This window comes from Seriola aureovittata, chromosome 7 (genome assembly GCF_021018895.1).
Source record: "Seriola aureovittata isolate HTS-2021-v1 ecotype China chromosome 7, ASM2101889v1, whole genome shotgun sequence".
Lineage (NCBI taxonomy): Eukaryota > Metazoa > Chordata > Actinopteri > Carangiformes > Carangidae > Seriola > Seriola aureovittata.
This window is the reverse complement of record NC_079370.1, coordinates 24,853,995-24,875,703: the sequence shown is the minus strand read 5'-3', so window position 1 is coordinate 24,875,703 and position 21,709 is coordinate 24,853,995. Positions and strand designations below refer to the sequence as shown.

The window sequence follows — 21,709 nt, the reverse complement described above, 5'->3', positions numbered from 1 at the left end:
AGACAGGATTTTTACTGCTTCCATCAGTGACACATTATCATGTTTTGTCCTATAAAACTTTGTTTCTTGGCTTCTACCAGTAGTTAAAAGTTAAGTCTCCCTTAAAGCCTATAACACAGTATAATGGCTGAGGCAAATGACAACTGTTAGTGCAAGATAATGGGCCATTACAGGCAGTTAAATCCTAGCAAGATTTAAAGACTGAGAATATGCCCACCGAAGGCTGAGCACTTAATGTGGCACTGGTGTTTGTGTCATTTACTCCTCTTTCCTTATTAAAACCTTTGGATGCCAAAGCACATTACAAGTGGTCTAGTTTATGACAGACCCGGGACTTCATTTACTGGTGGGGACAACACAGTGGAGAAAAGAGACAGAGCGAACATTCAGTTTCAATATACAGTCCATTGGAAAACAACCTTGTTGGGATGAGGGAGTGAAACTTTGGCAAACAGATACTAACCCTGATCCACCAAAAACACCCACAGCTGGAATAAGGTCATGATGACCTGCTGTGTTTTGTCAAAAGAAAACGGCAAGAGCAAAAAAAAAATGCTGAAAATAAGAGATAGGGAGGAGGAAGGTGAGATATGAGGAAGAGGAGTTACTTCAGATGGATGACTGTTAGAGAGAATCAGGAGCCAGATGAGAAAGGCAACAGACATCAACAGAGGAGAGAGTTAGAGGGTGGAACAGGTGGATAAGCTGGATGCCAAAGGATGAAATAAATAAAGAGGATGAGTTAACAACTACAAGATAGATGAGTGAGCCAGTGAGTGGGCGGGAGAGTTAAAGAAAGGGAGGAAACAAGAGACTGAAATAGGAAGCAGACAGAGATAGAGAGATCTGAGGATCCAGCTACTAGTCCAGGCAGCTCTCTCATTTAGAGCCAACCCTCCATATGTGTAATGAATGGCTGATCTGAGGAGAAGAGATAACAGCAGAGGTTGGAACCGAGTCAGAGATGTTCAGACCCACACAGAAGCGGGAGCTGTACTATGGCTAGCTGTTAACAGCATGGGGCATATAAAAGAAGAAAATAAAGGGGCACACAAAGACAGAGAACAAGAAAAAATAAAGAACAAGAGAAAAAACAGCAGGAATGGAGAGAGGAAGTGATCGTCTGGCGCTAATCCAGCAGTGTGAAAATGCCTTCAAAGCCTCTCCCTGTGCCCACATATCAGCAAGTGTTTGGTTATGGTTAGTGTTGTTATGAGAGAGCATAAACTGTATTTTCTCCCTCTCAACATGGCTGGGTTATGGGTTGGAGGGCCTTTGTAAGCCTATCTGAGGGGAAGATCTCAATCTGTTCTAACAGTGAGTAGCATGCGAGCTCTGCCACTGTGGCCACCCAGGAGAAGAGGATCCGGTCACAGTTGGTGGTCTAGTCACCAGTTCCAAACATGTGTGTGGATGGAGAGACGGTTGGAAGTGGTGTGCGCAATGTGTGCGTCTATCTGCGTTTGACTGGGTAGCACATCCAGCTTCCATTTGGACAATCAACCTTATCATTCTGGAGCAACTACAGTCTATACACATTTTGTCTGCCAATATACGTGACAAGCGAAAAAATGTACGGTTAGGAAATCTTGCAGGTGCTTCTTTTACAAGATTTGAGTTGCTGACCATTTCACACTGTAGGAAGGATAATGAGGCCTGTCAAGAGCTAAAATAACATTTAAAATAACTAATGTAGCCACTAACTAACCAGCCGTAAAAAGCATCTTGACAGGTCTTCGGAGAAACGGCCCTAAACAAGCACCAGCTCGGTCTAGTCATGGAAATCAGTTACAGTGTCAGATTGTGGTTGTGGTTGCCTTGATGTATTTTATGTTAACGAACCTGTACAACAGAGCTGCTGCTCCCTTTGTTCCTCCTCTCCAGCTGAACATCCTGGGACCAGTCTTCATCTCCTCGAGCCCTCACACACAGCTCTGTCATCTCAGTGTCCTCCAGCACATAGGAAGGCAACTTGGCCCCAGCCTCCAGGCAATCACAGTGCTCCCTAACCACCGTCTGACTGTCAGGCCCCACATAGTGCTGCACCACACGCAGCTCAATGTCCTGAGTCAGATAGCTGCACATTACCTGCCGCCCACAGATTATTACCTGGAGTTAAAGACAAAAGAGGAGAATCGCAATAATTAGAAATAAAATAATTCCTTTGAAGTTGAAGTAATACACACTGGCCCTTTCTCAGCTCTACCTGGAAATCCTGTGCAGGTACTTTTGTTTTAGGGTCACTTTCCACAAAGCGATACTGGTAAGGTATGATGAACATGTAGGGACGATGCTTCTGTAGCTGCGCTGCTGCAATCTCTGTTCTTATGGAAGGGTTGCTATGAAGCCTGACGGCTTCCTCACTGCCTGATCACAAGGTCACTGTCCATCACTCCATATATAGTACACGTACACATAAAACGTTTCCTTTCATCTTACCTCATGTGCAACACATATACAGACCACAGGCCTCATTCTTGTCCTAAAATTCTTTCCTTTTTCTATGAGTGCTCCAAGTCACATCCACCAAACTCTCTTAACTGTTACAGCTCTCAGTAGGTGATGTTACACTGCTGGGTGCAAAAGAGGATGATAGTGGACAACAACCTGCAGTAAGACACTTCCACTGTTTCTAGCTTCTCAAATGTTACAATTTGCTTCTTTTCTGTTTTAGGTGAAGGTGTCATCCTTGAAACTGGGAAACAGATCATAACTGATCAATAGTAGTCAGCAGCAGCCCTAATGCCTCTGCCTGCACATGTGTCCTGTGTTTCATTAAGAGATTGCGTGTGTGTGCAGATTTGTGGTATTTATATTTTTTAACAGCAGTCAACATGAGGTGCTAATATGAATGATGAAGAGGCTGTCACAATGAAAGATTATGGGGTAGCTAGACCGAAACGGAGAGGACAGCACTGTGTGACACAAGATGAAGTACGCTAACGCAGACAGGAGCAAACTTCCTCTGTAGTATCAGCCTCTGTCCCACTATGAGGCTTTGTATTGTGAATTGGATGTGACCAATGCTCCTACCCCATCACTGGTTCCAATGGGAACAAGATGTAAGCAGTCAGGGACAGACAGGGGAAGGAATGTGAGAGGCCGAGTCTGTTTTGTCTGGAGGACGAGAGGGAGACATGTACGACACTTGACACTGTTTACATAACAAAGTGTCACCGCTATAATCTGATGGCATCTCTGCATTTTCAGGAATACAGCAACTCTACCTTCTATTATGGAAAAATCCAAACATGATTCACTACTTGTCTTGGTGAAAAAGGCGAAAGCGGCTGGTTTATGATTTCCTGTGCTCTTCTTTCTGAAATGGTTGGGCACATTGTGCTTTTGGATGGCCTCAAACTCACCAGTTTATTTTTTAATGCTTTAAAGCAGATTATAAAAACTGACAAAAACAGCCGAGCAACTACTAAATCATAACATAGAAATGGAAGAAAAGTGGATATTAAAAAGTGCTCATCTGAGAACGAACACTGGGAAAAAGGCCAGGCTTCCACAGCAGCAGTCAACAGGAGTAATGTGTTCCTGCTTTCTCTCTGGTAATGAACCACTTACAAAATTTTTTACAGGTTAGCGGTGAGCTAATCTGCAGGATCTCTATACTATATTGTTGATTATGTTGAAAACTTTGGTCCTTGTTTATTACTGTGGTGTATTTGCACCTCAAATCTTGACTTAAAAAGTGTTGCTAGTGCTGTGAGGCTTATGCCTAGGATGTTCTAAACATTAAATTTGGGTTGAGTAATCCTCTTCATTATTCCAGTTAACCTTGATGCGGCTATAAGAAAGGAAAAATGTATACGTTTTTGTGTGTCAGAAGATTTTAACCCAGAAATACCAAACATGATATCTCCATGACAATTGAGAAGACAGTGAGATAGTGTGAATAGACATTGTGTTAAGATTTGTTTTGTCGAACCAAAGAAATTCTTAGAACAGCAAATGTAATACTTTTCATATTTAGGTTATATCTAGAATGAAAAATGATGATGAATGATGATGAATGATGGTTGCAGGATGAAAAACGTAAATAATGTGTTTAATACATTTTTCGTTAATATTTTCTCAAATCATACATTTAAGAATTTGTGTGTGTTTATAATGCAAACCTATCCAAAACAACAACAACCAAACAAACGAAAACTGACAGTACCTGTTTCTGGACTCCACTGAGCTGCACCACCTTGATGATGAGCGAAGCGGTACGTCCTTTGTACTGAATGGTCCTCAGCAGGGTCCCTACGTTGTCCACGCTGAAGGCCTCTGACCAGCGCCAGTTCCCCCATCCCTCGATGCAGATGTGCAGCAGCTGTAGGATGGGACACAGCAGGACACACATACAAAAACAGGGACAAAGGACACCTCAGAGGTTAGTCTTCTTGCCCTTTATTTATCCCCGAGCAAAAGGCAAGTAAACAACAAGATTCTTTGTTTAGAAGATTTTGGAAGGGGGGAAAAGAACAACAAAGTTCCTGTTTACTGGTGCTGAACAGGCCTTCTGCTGTTGGAAGTAGACATAGGAGGTTGCACACAATAAACTGACTGGTGGAAAACAGCTGATGTGGAAGCTCATTATGGCTACATGTGTGTGTGTATACTTATGCGGTTGGATGAGGAAGGCTCTGTTCTCCACACGTCTAAATAAGAGGCAGATAGTTTGGCTCTCAACCTTTTCAGCTTTATATCCATCATTCAGTGTGGAGCACATCCATGTGTGTGGCTGAGTCTAAACACACAGATACAGGAGGACAGCAATAAACAGACTCTGTCCTGTCTTTTAGACATTCAAACAGCTTTACAGTGGGGACAATTTTCCGACCATTTTCCACATAATTCCTTGTATTGTGGGCCACAACAGGCAGCAGGGCTGATAATATGAATAGAGGCATCATTTCTAAGATAACTACATCTATATCTTAAGACAGTCTCTAGACTGGTGTTTAAGTTGCTTTTTCCACTACACAATATACACAATGCAATAACACAGACTTTGCTTTAAAGAAAAGTGTCATGAAGTGCATATTCCTGCAGACATGTCCCCTTCACCTAAATCCAGATGCATACAGCACCTCTGTGCTACAGTGAGGTCATTCAGAGATCTGTCCACTTCTAAGTACGGGATGCTGTGTTCTACATGACAAGGAAACTAATTTGTCAAACAATGTGAGTGTTGTCATGGATTATGGTCACAATATGGGGACAGAATCATAAATATGTAGCAGGATCCAAAGACTTCTCCCCTCCAAAGGCAGCGTGGCTGACCTTCTACCTGGCTGAACTCTCTCTGTCAGCCTCGTTGCCAACACAACTTCAAACTTGCAACAGTAAAAAAGGGAGGGGAGAGAATGGGAGAAAGACAAAGAAGCAATGTATGTGAGCGAGAAAGACAGGGGGGACAAGAGGGTCAGGGGAGGGTCAGGGGAGGGACAGGGGAGTGACCAGATTGAAACCTAGAGAAGCGTTTTTGAAGATTTACACTTTGACTTGTCGCTTCAATGCACCAAACATCGAGCCAATCTGTTTAAAGAAAAACAAATTACTCCTGAGGTTAAAGAGCATTGGGGGACCCTGGTCAAGACCCTCTGTGTTTCTCTCCACTCCAGTCTTTCCTCACTGTTTGAAGGCAGATTTCTTTACAATAACATTCTTAATCAAAGCCTGGTTCACTTTTTTAAAGATCATCCCTCCTCTCTGTCGGCTGAATGGAAATTACATAATTTCTCAGATCTCCTGCTCAGTGGACTTACTCACGGGGAAAGTGGCAGAGTGGTGTAAACAGTCAGGTTGCAAAAGTTAAGGTTAAGCCTAAGGGTGGAGAACCACGAGACAACTCCCTAAACCAGCTCCCAGGCTCTCTTTAAGTGACCTGGTGCTGGATGAGATGGAAACTTTTTAATTTGCATTCATCTTCAAAGCTCTCAGTTTTAGCGTTCGTCCTTTAGATTTTGAGCGCGACTGGGATCGGTGGTAATTATCTTCAAAATCCTGTAGCAGTGAACCTATTGTATCTGCTGTGCCTGAGAACCATCTGTGAGGACCAATCTGTTATTTCAACACTAGTCTCTCCTTTAACCCCTCTATCCTTCCCTCTTTCTCCATCCACTTAATCATGCCTGTGGCTAAACTTAACCTTTAAGTGAGAAGTCATAATAACGTCTCTCCTCAAACTTCAAACAGCAACTGCCGCTCTTGTTTTAATTCATCACTGTTCTGACTCAAGCAGAGGAAGAAAAAAAACAAAAAAACAGCAGTGACACAGATGAACTGGACACGTAGGACAACAAGTATGAAAAATAAGAAGCTGCTGTGCCTTTGTGATTTATCCAACTGTGACACTGAGAAAACCCAGTCAGCCACATGTGGTGGTTTTATGCACATGGATTAAGCCTGTAATGTAGAACGTCACCAGTAGAAATCGCTTTGTAGTAAAATGAGGCCTAATCTGAAGCAAAAACTCATAGATCCGACTTTACTTCAATTAATTAATGAATTATCCCTAAGGTAGGATCACTTAATAATACAATAATATTGTGCACACTGTAGCTGAGGTGTAAATGGAGAGGGGAAACTGCATCATGAAAATAAATAACAAATAACTGCACTCATTTCAAAAACTTAAATATGGGTAAGAGTTAATTAACGCAGCTGTCCAGAACCAATGGCCCATGGCCTTACATGAGAGTAAAGTCCAGAGTTGCCTATACTGTATAATGGCTTCACAAAGCCAGCATGCTAAGGTGAAAAACAAGATAGGACTGAAATAGGTGGAAAATATAGTAAGCATGAATGTGTAAATTCTCAGCAACTACTCAGCCTTTATTTTGCTTAACATGGGAAATTTAATAATCTATAATATCTATATCAACTCTTTAAAATGTGATTGTCTTACTCTACAAATATCTTGACAAAAACAAAGTTTTGAGAAAAACCTGCCTTCCTCTTGTAACCTCAGCTGCTTATTAACTTTTTATCTCATTTCCAAATAAATCGTTTTAAGAACTCCTACATTCACCCTCAGCAACTGGCAAAGTTGAAGATGCTTTGTCCAAAACAAATGAAGAAACCATCCGTCATATCATTATTATTTCCCAAGTTGGGTATTGAGTGTGAAAGAAATGTGAAATTGAAATCTCAGTCTCTCCTTGTTTCCCTTACATCTCCTGGGAGGGATTGTGATTATGGCTGGCTGATAGTGGACACTTAGCTTCCAGAACATTACTGGGCTCCAGTTTTGGTACCAGAGTGATCTGCTTCGGGACTATTCAACTGAATAATTGGATGTAGTTGCACAAAGCATTTTCATTCTGTGACTGAAATGAACAGTGCATTGTCTGTTATCAGTTTCTCTGATAGCGAGTAGGATTTGGCCAGGATAATGTCATATTGTTGCTTTTCCAATAACAAAGCTGGCCACAAGTCCTGACATTAACAAAACACTAGCATTCATCCAAATTCTTTGGATGTAGTTTCACAAATGATATCGATATGTCAATAAAACGCTTTGGTCAAACATATTTTCTAATCATTAATATAATCAAATTACAATCATTCATCCCAGTTCTTTAGAAATTAACTGACTCAAAGTTACTGATATGGCTTTTGGTTTGACTTGAGACCCCCGTCTTGCACCATCATGAAGGTTTACAGTAACATGTTCGTCCAGATACACTAAAATAATGGATTATCTGACTAATGTGAAATGAAATTGTCCATTCCTGCCTGAATTGAATCAACTCCATTCCTCTTTGGTCTAATGTCCACAGTCAGACTGCAGACCCTACAGGTATTACTGAATGTTGAGCACATAATGACGCTTTGACATTTTCAAATCAGAGACCCTGCTGATATTATGACTAACCTAGACATAACAAAGGACACCTGTCTATTAAACCGTATATCAGAGGGTCAGAATGACGACATTCAAATCCACACAGATCATGTTGAGACCGTGAATGGTCTTATCACAAAATCAAGTCTAACATGAACTTTCTGAAACCCCATCACCCAGATTTGCCAGTTACTATGGAAACTAAATGCAGAACCCAAACATGGGACTGACACATTCAGAAATGCTGTTAACTTCTGAGAATTACCATCTCCACCCGCCTGAACTGTAAGTTACATTCAGTGAGTCAATCAACCAACCAAATTCCTTCACAGGAGCGATGTCATGTCTACTGCCTGGCCCAGTACTTAACCCTGTCCCGGGAGAAAATAATTAGCAACGAAGATTCCTGTAAAAGACGGCAAGATATCGGTCAGTCATAAGCAAAGCAATGACTCTAAAGTTCCTGGTAAACAGTCATTGCCTCATTCAAATGGCAAACACTCAAGTTATTGCTTTGATAATGCTGGTGTCAGGACAAATGTTAGCACAAGCATAGATGGACAGAACAGAAAACCTCTCTGTCTCTATCTCACACACACACCTAAATCTAACCATATCCTTAAAACACATCTTTATGTTATTCCTTTTTGTCCCCATAAGGAAGACAAGTCCCCACAATGTGACTTTGTAAACAGATTTAGGTCCCCACAACATGAGTAATACCTGGACCACACACAGACAGACAGACAGACAGACAGACACAGACAGACAGACAGACAGACAGACAGACAGACAGACAGACAGACAGACAGACAGACAGACAGACAGACACACACACTCACACACACACACACACACACACACAGACACACCAAATGTCCTCCCACCCCTGTCCCCCTGCAGACAGAACGAGTCACTCTTGCCACTGTAACCGCTATCCGTCTTGTGTCCTCTCACAGGAATGTGCTTGGGCACACATAACACAAATTAAGTGTCTGTCCGCAGTGGAGATGTAATCAGCATTCCTGGATGCTGCACAGACGGGCTGACAAAGCCACAGTGGTCTTTGGCCGTCTACCCATTACTACCATTCCTTCATTCCATCTCACTCAGACTATAATAGGGGATTTGAGACATGGGGACATGCAGTAGAGGTATAAACAACACCAGTAGCTTTGCACACTAGTTTCCATAACAGGCCCAAAGAGGCTGCGGCAAGTCTTAGATGGCTGATTTTGCCCAAAGCAAGCTCTAAATTAAACTTTCTGAAGCTTGAAAGATTTAAAATTTGAAAATGATATGAACTCAATTTCACATATCAAATGTTAAAATATAGTCTGACAAGTCTCTGTACTGCCCATCTTATTTAATGTTGTCTGGGCAAAGATGAGAAAAGAGGGATGTGGAACAGAGGCTGGTCTTGTCTGGTGAAATTTCTTTGCAACCAGGGAGCTAGCAAGCCATCTAACAAATGAGAAACAGGTTTACACTCAGACACAAAGCAAAATAATATGAATTTGGACTTTGTCCTGCAGAAAGGATGGGTATGAGAGAGAAAAGAAAGAAGTAGGCAAAGTTGAACTGCAGTGAAAAAAAGAGAATGTAAATGAGTTAAAGATAGAACAGAGAGACACAACAGCATCCTTGCCAGGGCAGTGAGGGCTAACCCATGTAACATGAGGGAATTATGGTGGTTTTAACAGCTGTCTGCAATGCTTCTCTCCTCCTTGGCTCCCTCCCTCTGACAAAAGAAGCAAGGCAGTGCGACATCAAAGCCCAGATTTGCAAGTCTAAGAAGCGGTTTGAGAGCTGGAAAAAGGTACAGAGAGAAGGCATTGTATGGGTCCGTGGTTGACAGAGGAGACGTTAAGAGGTTTATGCTTGACTAACATTGTTCCATGGTTCTCCCTCTGGTTTCTACCAAGGAATCTTAGACATCTTAGGGCCTCAAAGGTTCCAAAAGATGCAGACGCGGCAAGTGTTTGCACCAAATGAAGAAAGCTGACAAAAGGAATACTGTTTGAGAGGAGAGAGGTTTGAAAACCACATGTTGGGGGGATGAAGGAGTCAGTAATCGAGGACCCTTGAAAGGACAGAGACCTTTACCTCAGTTTAAGAATGCAAAAAACAACATGCTACACATACAGTATACTGCACACAAAGTACATATAAAGTATACAAATACATAGGTTCACCCACAGCATGTTCAAATTCATATCAACCCAAACATCCATGCTTTCTACACATGTATTCCTGTTAAGGGTCACATGACATTGTTGCTTATGCATGAAAAAAGCAACAGGAAAATACCTAAACACATACTTTTGTTCAGACAAACACAAATAAACAAACACACCTACTGTACATACAAGTGAAAAGAGTGGTATGTTCTTGATCACAAGCTGACAAGACAAAGTCACCCGTACCATGACCACAACTGCAGTGCCTCTTAAATACCAGGGACTCTTGGGTGACTGCAGTCTAACTCAGACAACATGAATGTAATTGGTGTCTGTACTGATTTGACAGTGCAAAGCTCAGTGCAATGTAGTGCTTCAATATAGACAGGCTTGCTTTACTATAATAGAACCAAAATCTCTACTGTTCACAAACAAATGCAGCATTGGTTAAACCTATATAGCTAGGGGTTAAGGTTAGTTTGATTAATGAAACTGAGGCCCAGAAAAATTAGTCACATGATCATGAACCAAAAAAGGTTTCTCCTGCTTCCTGCAGGTAAAGCATGTGCATTAGTATTTATTTGATCATTCCAATCATATTTGTTTTTACTATTTGTAATTCTAAGAAAAATATCATATAAGTTTTATAACCATTTAATCTGAAATGCTGTTATGGTGGATGACCGGTATATGGCAAGAGGCCTTTCTGGGTCCCAGGGTGTCATGTGACCTGTAGTTCCTACTGTGGCCACTACCTCATAAGAGCCACCCAGCCCAGTGCTATTCCTGTGGGATCGGTCATATAGCACTAAGGTGCTGTCCGTGGTGCTGAACTCAGGGCAGCACCAATGGGACCACAACGCTTCCTGATTCTTCTAATTCAGGAGAGAATCAAGGTGAGCTGGTTAAACAGTTTGGAGCAGAGAGAGAGAGAGAGGGCAGGACCAGCAGCTGTGCCCTTTGGGGCAGACAACCTTGTTCACTCTCTGCTCCATTCTGTCAAATGCTACTCCAGGTGGCGCTCTTCCAATCCAATACTTTAAAAGTTATTGCATGTAAATGTGAAATGAAATCAAAATTAGTGTATCTACACTTATTCAGTTAGCTTTTCAGTCATGTGTATGCAAAATTTTCTGGTTTGTAAAATAGAGTGGAAACACAAGGCAGGATGAGAATTATAGGGAAGCTGTAGGTTTCTGGTTGTTAATTGTCCACAGTGGAAAAGTCTCAACTGCGGTCCGAACTCACAGCCATGGGCAGGGAATGATGTCCAAAAGAAACTCTCCACCTGGATAATGTGGTTTGTGTGGTGACTACATAGTGCAGGCTGTGTTGAACAAGTCAAATAATCTTGACTGTTTTGCTACTCTTATCATGTTAGATTGCAGGTTAAAAAGACTTTTATTTTGTCTCAGAGAAGTTTTCCCTTGACAGTTTAGAGCCCCGTTGACCTGAGAATTTATATTTGTTGCAATTTTTAATACTTCTGCGAAGACAACCCTTCCTCATCTAAGGGAGGCTGCTGCAGTTCTCCTGCCTGGTTTGTCTCTGTGCAATATTAAATATCACTATTGAATGCATTAAAGGTCTACATTAATCTGTAAAACAGCATGTTCCTACAATTGTTGAACACCATTTACACTTTTGTCACATGCTCACTAGGAGAAGTAATCCTTCTTGTTTTCTACCAAATAAAATTGAACCTGTGGGACATGTTACATGACATTTAAATTTTTACTCAAATGCCTAGAAAAGACAAGAGTGTATTACATGTTTTTAACATTGTGGGGTGTTATAGACATGAAAATGACAGCAAACAGTGTTATCTATCCATTTTAACAATCTTAGCTATCATTTCAGTTTTACTTTTAGCTATACACAAAAGTTCTGAAAAAGTTGTAAAAAGAAAAGATACCCGCTATGTCGAAACAAAAGACATTGGACACAGACCTCATTCTGTACTGACATCATAGGACAACATGGGTTGGTTGACTTATTAAGACTGGGATCTCAATTTAATAAATCTGTCATAATGTGGCTCGGGTCATTAAAACATACCAACACTTTTGTCATGTGGACACCAACCAGAAACAGTTCTGCTGCCCAAACTGGGTTGCAAACCATGGCTTAAGACCCTTTGTTGTAGTTTCAAGGCCACAGATTTGATTGAGAGGATGAAAACATATTTTTTAAACTGCTAACATATTGGCATGTTTAAAAAGATTTACAAAGAAAAACAAATATGAGATTCTAGCAGCTTAGCTCTCATCAACATGATAATTAAATTAATCTCCTCATTTCAGAGGGAGAACTTCCTCTGGGACACACTGCACAAGGAGTGGAATTACTCAAACATATATACACACACAGTCATGACAGACCAATGGCTCATCAGATATACACCACTGAATCAAAATAAAATCTGATGGCATGTCAGTTAGAGTGAGAAAACAAACTCTTTTAAATACTGCGTTGAGTTTGGAGGGATGAGCAGTAATTAACTGTGCAGAAATAAAAAGAAAAAGTGGGTGGTGAAGGTGGAGACTGGCTGTCCTTGTATTTTTCATGAAAGTCTGTCTGTGGTGGAGAGCTGGGAATGGAAATGTAGAATATTGTTTTAAAAAGGTTGGATCGGGACCAAATGGGGAGGGGGGGGGGGGGGTTGCAGAAAGATGAGAATAGGTTTCTAGAAAATCCAAGATTCACTGATGTCAAAAATTACTGGCATCATAATTTTGTTGAAACATTGCCTTTGTGTTTGCAGTATAAGGCATGATAAACACAAGGTTCAGAACTTCTTGAGACACATAGTATTAATCACTAATCAAGCCTGCTCCCAAAAAGCACTGCTGGAAGAAAATGTTTCATCCCTCCAGTGACAAGAACAAATGCTAACTAAAGGGAAGTGATTTCTTAAAAAGCTTTAGCATTAACACTTGTCCTGCCTGAAGGTGAGGACATTTAGAGGAATGGGTTACAGGAGAATGTGTATGTGTAGGCAAACAGTCCATTGGCTGATATAGTTGATACAGTTTAGCCTTGTTTACTGCGGTGCTGGGATGAACAGAGATGTTGGCACAAGAGACCTTAGAGCTCTGGAAGTAAATCTAAACTTTCTGGGGACATGAGATTTGCAATTTCAAGATATTCAGGAGAATAACTGTGAGCTGAGTGTTAAGGGAAAGGTATAAAGTGATTCCTTTTTTTCATTTCTACTATACACACTGTAATGATTTAAGAATGTCAATGTTTCATCTTCCATGAAATGGCTACACAAAACCCAAATATATTCTGGTATACAAATGACCTGACAGAGAGGGTGAGGTGGATTATTGAATTAGTATTCACTCTGATATCTTCAAAGAGGGGTCGCAACTCAGGTGGTAGTGCAGGTTGTCTGATATCTGGGTTGGCAGTTTGATCCCCTGCTGCTCAAACCCAGCCACTGGCGATGAATAAGCCAGTGCATTCTTAGCGCCAATGAAACATATGGATGATAAAATCAGGATGAGCCGCTTCTAATGGAAGCAGCTGGAAGAAGAAGATTCACTATGATTTCTTCAGCATTATATAGCAAATATTTTTGTCACTGAATTTTGCTCTAGATAATAAAAGTAAATTCTAAAGCGCTTTGGATAAAAGTACTATATAAATGTAACCAAATGCAGCCAAAATGCTGTATGCCCAGGCAGGTGGGACATGGCTGCATGCATACCACAAAAAAAACCACATTCATTTATATCGGTGAGTAAGATGAAGAGACAAAGAGGGTGTTTCCTGAATGATGGTCTTACTAATCCATCAGCCAGAGCTGCAGTCAAACATTTGGTTTAATACAGGGATCCTTTGACGTCTTTCTTATTGTTTTGTTAGTTGAGCTGTGCTGACTAAGAAGGCCTCCTCCCTCACCATGGACATTTACCATGTAACCTGGACCAGGAATGTGAATTGTGCATAGCTGAATAAAGCTGTAACCTCGCCTAACGATGATGTTGTTTGTCTGAGGTTATCCTTGCCAGGAAGCCATGATGATTATGACCCTGTCTCTCTAAGGAATGACTTAGCTTCTGACACATTGACTCACGCACAATTTGTATCTTGTTGCCATAGTTACAAAATGTTAAAATAACCAGAACATGATGCATCGTCAAATTTAATCATTCAGCCAACATATTCAACATTTTTGGACAAAGGCATTGCCTAATCACAATGGTGATATTTTGGTTATTAGATTATTTCACTAGGGGGTTGTTTCAGAACGCACGCCTGGACAAGATAAAGAGTGCGACATTACAGGATAAATGACTGTACTGTTGATGAGCTATTACTAATCACTCAGTGGGGTTGAATTTTTCATGCTTCAGTCGTTCATGTAACTTCAAATGAAAGTGAGCTTAGACACAAACCATCATCAAAATGTAAAGGTTAAAGCCAATGTTTAAGCTTTGCCTGAAGATAATTCCTATAAGCACATGTCTTCCTTCTGGACCTGATCCAGCTTGGAGGATAAACAACAGGAAAGTGTAGGTTTTCTCCAGAGGTCAAACTGGACAGCAGTCCCTTTCATTGTCTTCTCATTCTCCCTCTGATCACTCAATGCGTGGGTTAACCTGACTGGAAGTAATATCGCCCAAAAGGTCGGCCTAATCTACTGCAGTTAAAGCCACAATCTTGGATGAAGAGCACAACTAAACCACTTCACTTGAGGGCAGTGTTTCTTAAACAATGGGTCAGGATGAAGAAATATGACCTCATACTTGAAAAAAAAACTAACACATTTTAAGGAATAAATACTTGTTTTACTTTATTTTGAATAACAAGCTATAAATGCTGAACCCTGCTTTAGGTTGAAAAGTTCCCATATTTGATTGACACAGCAAAGCACCTATGGCAAGTAAGCAACAATACGGAAAAACAAAATGCAAAGCTCGTCACTCATAAACGTGCACACACGGACACAAAAAGACACATACAAATACGCACATAGAGTACACTGATGTATAACTGTTCTAACTCTCCCCTCACACACACAAACTCATACCAAATACCTCCCTGTCATGCATGCTTCCAACAACTCGCCCAATCTAACCGCAAACTAATAGTCCCGGGCTGCTATCTCCAGCACATTACCCCTGGGAACTCCACACACGAACACCATCACAACACTGACACACAGATACACACGGACCAATACCCCACACACACACACCCCCACCCCCACCCCCCCCCCCACACACACACACACACACACACACACACACACACATACACACACCCATACCAACACGCAGAGGAAGAGAGAGCTCCACCGTAGAAGCCTGCTGCTTGAGTAAATTACAATTTATTCAACTTGTGAATATTCCTTGTAGGCACTTAAAAAGTCCTTCCCAAATCCAGGGGGCTTTTTACACCCCTCTCCCTGCTAACCACACTAACCACAGGGATTTCCATCAGCCAGGCTGCATCCTGTACAGAGCAGCCAGATATTTCAACCATCCACATCACACCACACACCAGAGCCCTGAAAAAGAGCAGGGCGAGGACAGTGAGTGTGTTTGTGTGTGAGATAGATATAAATTGTATTTATTTACAGAGGGTGTAGTTATAGGTGCGATCATCCTGGCATTTTCTATTTATGAAAATCTATTTATCTTTATCCATCGCTCTTTCTATTGCTTTCTCTATAATAGATTATGTGTGTTTATAAACTTCTTCACCTTGGCTAGTAAACGCTGGGGTGTGAAGGCATGCTGCACTCGAAAGAGAGAAACTAGACTGAGAGGCCTGATAGACTCCAGGCCTTAGGAAACATTTTATCACAGTGTGTATATGTGGGTCTGAGTGTGCACTTATGGGCATGAATTTGATCAAGGGTAAGATGACAGCGGGCTCTAAGAACGTGACTGCCTCAATCAACCCTTTTAATGCGTCTTATGGTTATAATTGACAGCAGAAACAGGAGGGTAGAGAGAGTGGAGAGGAGACGGGCAGAAACAGAGGAGCAGTGAGAGGGAGTGTGACCTGAGTTGAGGTTCACGTTTCACTGCAAAAACACTCTGCTTGAGTGTTCTTCTGAGAGAAGTGACAGATATTCTGAGGTAAGTCAACACTGTGAGAAGTGTACACTAGTTAGATTGCTCAGGATCACACACATTAAGCACTCCTCTTTCACACACAGACACACAAAAGTACACACAGGAGATTGCAGGATTTTAAATATGCCTCCCTGTTTTAGTTCAAGCTGAAACAACAGCAGGCCTGTTCATGTAGGAAGGTCTTTCTCTCTATCACTGCTGACACTTTCTGCCTGTGTGTATGGGCAATAGGAGATTAACACAGGATTAAAGGATTTAATGTACGGCAATAAAGCACAATTGGCAAAGCTCCTCATCTATACTTCCTTAATGGGTTGCTTGTGCATGAGCAGGGAGAAAGGGGGAAGGTGGGAGGGAAAGATAGCAGCAGACAGATTTTTGGCTTTAGAGCCCTCTAAGCCAATCTTTAAGTGTTAAAGGTCCCATACTTTACACTTTTTCAGTGTTTTATCTGAAGTTTTGATATCCATAAGAAGATATATATTGTGGTACCAAAAACATCTAGAGAGTTTTACATCTCCTCTCACACGCTTCTCTCGAGAGCTCTAGCAAGAATCGGACATATTGTGTTGATCAGCCAATCACAATTGACTGAGTGTTTTCTGAGTGATGCATAGCCGGGGCCAACCATTGGAAATGGATTGTAGCCGTGCTGAAATGAGCCAAACAGACGGTTCGGACTAAAATGCTAAAATAGTGTGGAGCTATACACCCGAACCCTTAATCATCTGGTGGCATTGGGATGTCTTCCACAGTCTTGCAGAGTCCAGGTCCAATGCAGGAGTGGTGGAGCCCGCTGCCTCCAGCTCACTCTCTTCGGCTGCTAGACCCGACTGGTGTGTGCATTTAGTCCAGTCAGGGGAGCAAGTGTGGCAGAATCCGAGACATTGGGGACATCAGGGAGGTGGGTGATACAGCAGCTGGGACAGCAAGAGTGGAAGTCTGCATGTACAAAATATATTTTTTCTTGGCAGTATCCATGGAGACAAAGCCATCACGCAGCTTATCCTTATTTCAGGAAAAAGTAATCCAACAATTGGTGGAAGAATAATGTTAAAAAGATTAAATGCTGAAAAGAGAGGCCAAACAAAACACAAATAGGAGTCGTACAGATCAAATAAAAATATAGTAGATTTTCAGGTAAATACTTGGAGCAACCAAATCCTCCAAGATTGGATGGGGGGTCCGGTTGGGCTGTGCTGGGGCCATGGCTGAGGGCAGTGACTGTACAGTTGTGACATCACAAAGTTACAGAAGTCCTGATGGCTCATTTTAAGGCTGAGTTTTTCAAATACAGGCTGTGTGCATTTCTCTGTGGACTGAGGGCTTTGATACTTTCACAGTGTTAATATAGAACAAACACCTGCTTTATAATCAAACAACACATGGAAATCTCACTTTATACAATTTGGGACCTTTATGAGCATGGCAGTACATCTATAGTATCCCCCTTGACAACTCTGAGCGACCCTCATTTTCAATCTCCCTGTGCATTCTACCCCCACCTTTTTCACTCACACCATCTCTTTCTCTCCTTTCCATTTTCCACCAGATGATCTGAAGTCCAGTGAGTTCTCACTGCTAGAGAGAGTAAGGGGACATATTACTTTACAACAGCAAATTAGTAGCTCTGTGTGTGTGTGTGCCTGGGGGACAGGCCAGCTGGGACACACACATCATACCAGAGCCATGAGGACAGGCTGATGGCCTGCCTTCTCGACAGACCCCAGGCCTCCCAGACAAGAGGAGACTGGCCATGAAAAGCATGGGCGGGGACTATTTACTTCACTGTGTGTGTGTGTGTGTGTGTGTGTGTGTGTGTGTGTGTGTGTGTGGTTGTATAAGACAGATACTGATAAAGTGGGTAATATGGGTAAGGTTTTATGGTAGAGATAGATGAACCCCGGACAGAGTGATGGTACTAATGGTAGTTTGGTGTTTCAAAAGGCTAGAAGGGTAAAATTAAGGGAGGGAATTCTGCTACAGTAAAGTAGTGGACAGAGTCATTTGCAAAGGCACTATGGATGATGTAAAGAAGGTAAAAGGTTCAACTGAACTGTATTAATTCAAAAGAGAAGTGACTGGGGTGGCCAAAGAACAGACTAGGCCAGATGTGGAGCAAGGCTTCAGGGGTAATTGAAGGCCATGATCCCAAATGTGAGGACAGCACTTACTGGAGTGTAACGGAGATTAAAAAGAAGAACTCCATCTAGCCAGAGTCCAAGACAGAACAGGACAGGCTGGCGGAGGCCAGCACTAGGACAAGCCAGAGAAGGGATAATGAGCTCAGCCAACATGGTCTTGAACACCAGAGCTCAGGACTATGTTATGGGGGATTGAGAAAGAGACAAGGACAGCACTGGGAGGTTGTGTGCTGTTGTTGGAGAGTCTTAAGAGAAAGGCATAAATGTCCAAGTGAGACCCCAAAACAGTGTGGAGGCCAGAGACTGACTGATCTCACCCCTGATGGAGGTGAGGTATCAGGAATAAAGAGGGACCTGGATTAAACCAAGGACAAGGAAATGTTGTACAGCTCTGTTTTCTAAACTATGGCTTATGGGTGTGTGGCCTGAAATGTTTTGGCCTGTGTCTTGTGGATCCCCACAGTGCATGGCAAGAAAAGACAAAGAATACTATTCATAGCATTAGCATATCCCCAGTATAACTGAGCTAATTGCAGCGTGGATCCTAAACTGTAAGGTGTTTACTGATATTCTTGAAAAGTGTTACAGTATAGGTGAGCAGGGAGGGGGTGAGAGGATGTAAAAAAGGGGGCGGGAACATAAATTGGTAATTATTATGAATGGAGCTCAGACAACTCACCAGCGTGAGGACAGAGTTGACTGGACACAAATGTCATATCAACCCGCTGGCACTGTCTGGAGAGACTGTGAGCTGTTGTTTACCATAGCTTTTCAAAATTCAACTGAAGAGAAAATTGAAATTATGTAAATTGAGATTGTATCTCATTGGTGGAGGAAAAAGAGGGAGATAATAGGAGAGGGTTTGGAGATGAGGGGAGGTGAGGACAGGACTGGGTGGTACGAGATTTCAGCTTTTAAGTTCACATCTTTGGTATAAAAAGAATTTATGGACAGCCTTAAAGAATCAAGTGTTGAGTGCAGGTGAGTTTGGCAATGTAACTGAAAAATAGGCAACGGGTCAGAGGTTAAGAGGAGGGTCTTGCAGTTGAAGTGGACATGCTCACAAACAGAAAGAGGAAAAGTTGCTAAGGAGAGTGAGGAGGTCTGGGAAACAATGGCTGGTGATGATCAGAGTTGTTTTAGACACTCCAAGCCATCATGGGACTTAAGCAAAACAGCACAACCACTTATGGCTCCGCCTGGAAACTGATTTGTAAGAGCTACAAAAACACACTTGCAGGACCAAGTAACTATTAAAGAAATACAACCCTTTCTCTTATCAGTGTCACTATTTTTATAACCCTGAAAAGTAATTAGGAGTGTGTGCTACAATTTGCTGAGGCGGACACATTGGCAGGCATTTTATCATCAAGCTCAGTAAGTTAGCTGAGTGTTTTTGGCAAAGTTGCACTATTTCTTATTTATCTAGTTTCACAAATCATGGTCATCTTGAGAGCACATATTTCATATACCACAAACACATAATGGAATAACATATGACAGAACCATCTTGGAATCGCATTCTTCATCTATGATGATATTTGGCTCATTCAGACCATCTTTCTTCCAAAACATCCAAAGAATACAGAGGTCATTTTGAGTCAGTGCTAAAATGAGATGTGGTATCCACTGTGCCAATATGCCAGATTGCCACTATTCAAGTGTGTGTGTGTGTGTGTGTGTGTGTGTGTGTGTGTAAGCGAGAGTGTGTGTAAGCGAGAGTGAGGTAAGAGCAAAGATTAACCATGGTCGGTGATTAATACAACTTGACTTACTGACTTACTGTGAGCAATTATGGCCATGTCTTTTCTCAAGCTTGACTGTCTCACTTTCCGTGGAACACATGGGGGTCTTGAAACATGTGCGCACCAAACACACACACATATGCCACAGATCGCCAGCCCACCCTCCACTCAACCTCAAAACCACAAAGGGTTAAATATAATCAATCTTCTTTAACAATGCTGTCAGGGCACTGTCGGAGAGCGCTACAGAAACACAAAGATGGCGGCTGCACACGGCGTGTCTGGTGTGTGTATATACATTTGTGAGCCTGTAGACAGAATTTGCTAAAGTCAGTGAGTATGGATTTGTATGTGTAAGCCATTCTTTATACATTGGTGTGTGCTCAGATGCAGTGCATGTGTATGTGGGTAAACACTTGCATGGTCTGGTGTGTGTGAAAGTTTATGTACGTACCATATGTTTCTGTGTGTGTTAATACCATGTTAACACACTATTCTGTAGATGTAGTGGAGATGGGAGTGCAGTAGAGAGAGTGCATTCATGCCTTTGTGTGCATACTATACATGAGTGCTAAGTTGTGTGTGTATCTACTCAAAACTCCTACACTACAGGATGAGAACCATCAGATATTTCCCAGGCCCTGGTCTACGTACTGTGTGCGCGAGTGCACTACCTGAGGGGACTTGTGGGATCTCCAGCTGTACTGGTGGCTGTGGAGGCTGGCCAGCAGCACATTCTCATCTGTGTCCACCTGGCCAAAACGCAGCGTTTCGTGGGTGTCGTTACAGATCACATAGTGGCTGTAGACCAGCTCCTCAGCGTCCGGGTTCCCATTCTGAGAGTAAAGATGCGGGTGAGGGGTTGAGGTAGAAGGTATGGGTGGATGAGGAGAAGGACAAAGAAGAAGGGTGACATGAGAAAGACAGCTTGTGAATAAAAGAATAAGCAAATACTTCCAGGTGTGTGTTTATGGTGGGTGTATAATGTATAGTATATATATATATATATATAGTGTGTGTTTAAGCACATATACAGGTGTCAACAATTTATGTATTCTCAATCTTAAAAATGCATATCTTGGTAGTGCAGCTGTCAGCCAGTAGAAGAATGAGATGAGTGATATCATCTGTGGGAGTAACACAACCTCAACAGGGGAGTGAATCATATCACAGTCTGACAGTTATTCAGGCTGGAGCAGCTTAGACTGGGCTTTGGGGGCCAAATCTGCTGCCTGGTCCCACATAAAACCTCCAGGAGGCATCTCTCTTTAGCAAACTCTCAACTTTTTCATGTCCTTCTTGGAGCAGCTATAAATTGGTTGCTGAGAGAGATAAACAGGCTCACAGATTTCAGCCTATTTCAAATGGAGGCTCTGTGTGTGCATATTTTTTCCCATAATTTTCTCAATGCTTGAAACACTAAGAGTGCATTGCTGTTAGTAAGAGTCATCAATATATTGTGGCTTGTTAGGAGAAAACAATATGGTTGAGTCTGGCCCGCCTACAGCAATAGGTCAGTGAGACAGCCTCACAGAAACTCAAGTCATGCGAGCTGTACACGGATGCTGTCCACTCACACGTCACCTTGCATGCAAGAGAGAAGAGCTCACTGGCCTACTATTGAAAACACTGGTTTAACAGGGAGAGGGTGTGTGTCAAGTCTCCTGCATGAAAGAATTCAAATACATAATTTCAAAAC

The 21,709-nt window shown here is 42.0% G+C and overlaps 1 protein-coding gene across 3 annotated transcripts in view; it reads right to left on the bottom strand.

Moving 5' to 3' along the window:
* Positions 1 to 21,709, bottom strand: part of LOC130172703 (intermembrane lipid transfer protein VPS13B-like) — a 322,841-nt gene that overhangs the window by 25,828 nt on the left and 275,304 nt on the right. For all 3 annotated transcript variants that reach the window (XM_056381575.1, XM_056381576.1, XM_056381574.1), the window contains exons 46-48: positions 20,685 to 20,846; positions 4,172 to 4,327; positions 1,843 to 2,109 (exon numbers count right to left, since the gene is read on the bottom strand). In XM_056381575.1, coding sequence (XP_056237550.1) covers positions 1,843 to 2,109; positions 4,172 to 4,327; positions 20,685 to 20,846 — 585 coding nt within the window. The remainder of the gene's footprint in view (positions 1 to 1,842; positions 2,110 to 4,171; positions 4,328 to 20,684; positions 20,847 to 21,709) is intronic.